We start from the raw sequence: 574 nt of genomic DNA, 5'->3' as shown, positions 1-574 counted from the left end.
ACGCGAATCCGGCGGCCAGCGGGCCTCATAGTTGTGCTGCTGCTGGTGGACGGAGATGTGGAAGCGTTTCATGCAGGGGTCCAAGGGGTCGGCACGCAGTGTGATGGTGACAGGCTTCCTCAGGCTGAGCGATTGTCTCTTCTCCACCGTCACCACGTCAATCTCCTCGCCTTCTGCTCAAAATGGACACGGGAAAAAAAGAAAAAAATCCTCAATCACTTGGGAGCCCCTGGTCATATTCTTCACCCCATCAGGGCTCCCCACAGCCTCTGGATGATCTCCCGGCTGCTGTCCCACACAAGTTTGCTCGTGCACTGCAAAGCCAGCAGGGATTACATGATTTAAGCGCTTTTCCAATACTGTCACACGGGAAGTTCTCCCTCCACATTCACGTGCCCAGCCCCCCAAAACTGGATGGGGCTTTACTTCAGCAACAGGAGCAACACATGTCCTGGATAAAGGCTCATCAGGCAAGATGGGATGTGGGGGACAACAGGAGGAGCAGGATGCTGGGGACCAGGGACAGCCCAGCTCCAAAGTCGATTCCCTGGCCCATTGGAATTGCAGATGAGGG

At 55.6% G+C, this 574-nt stretch overlaps 1 protein-coding gene across 1 annotated transcript in view; it reads right to left on the bottom strand.

Moving 5' to 3' along the window:
• The window catches only part of MYCL (v-myc avian myelocytomatosis viral oncogene lung carcinoma derived homolog), a gene marked incomplete at both ends in the record, with an annotated part of 498 nt that extends 325 nt beyond the window's left edge, over nucleotides 1–173 (bottom strand). Inside the window, one exon of the mRNA XM_010081214.1 lies at nucleotides 3–173. Within this exon, the coding sequence (XP_010079516.1) occupies nucleotides 3–173 (171 nt within the window). The remainder of the gene's footprint in view (nucleotides 1–2) is intronic.
• Between the last annotated feature and the right edge of the window lie 401 nt (nucleotides 174–574).

This window comes from Pterocles gutturalis, unplaced genomic scaffold, assembly GCF_000699245.1.
Source record: "Pterocles gutturalis isolate BGI_N339 unplaced genomic scaffold, ASM69924v1 scaffold13609, whole genome shotgun sequence".
NCBI classification, from domain to species: Eukaryota; Metazoa; Chordata; class Aves; order Pterocliformes; family Pteroclidae; genus Pterocles; species Pterocles gutturalis.
Note: the sequence above shows the minus strand (reverse complement) of the source record. Positions and strands in the feature narration are given on the sequence as shown.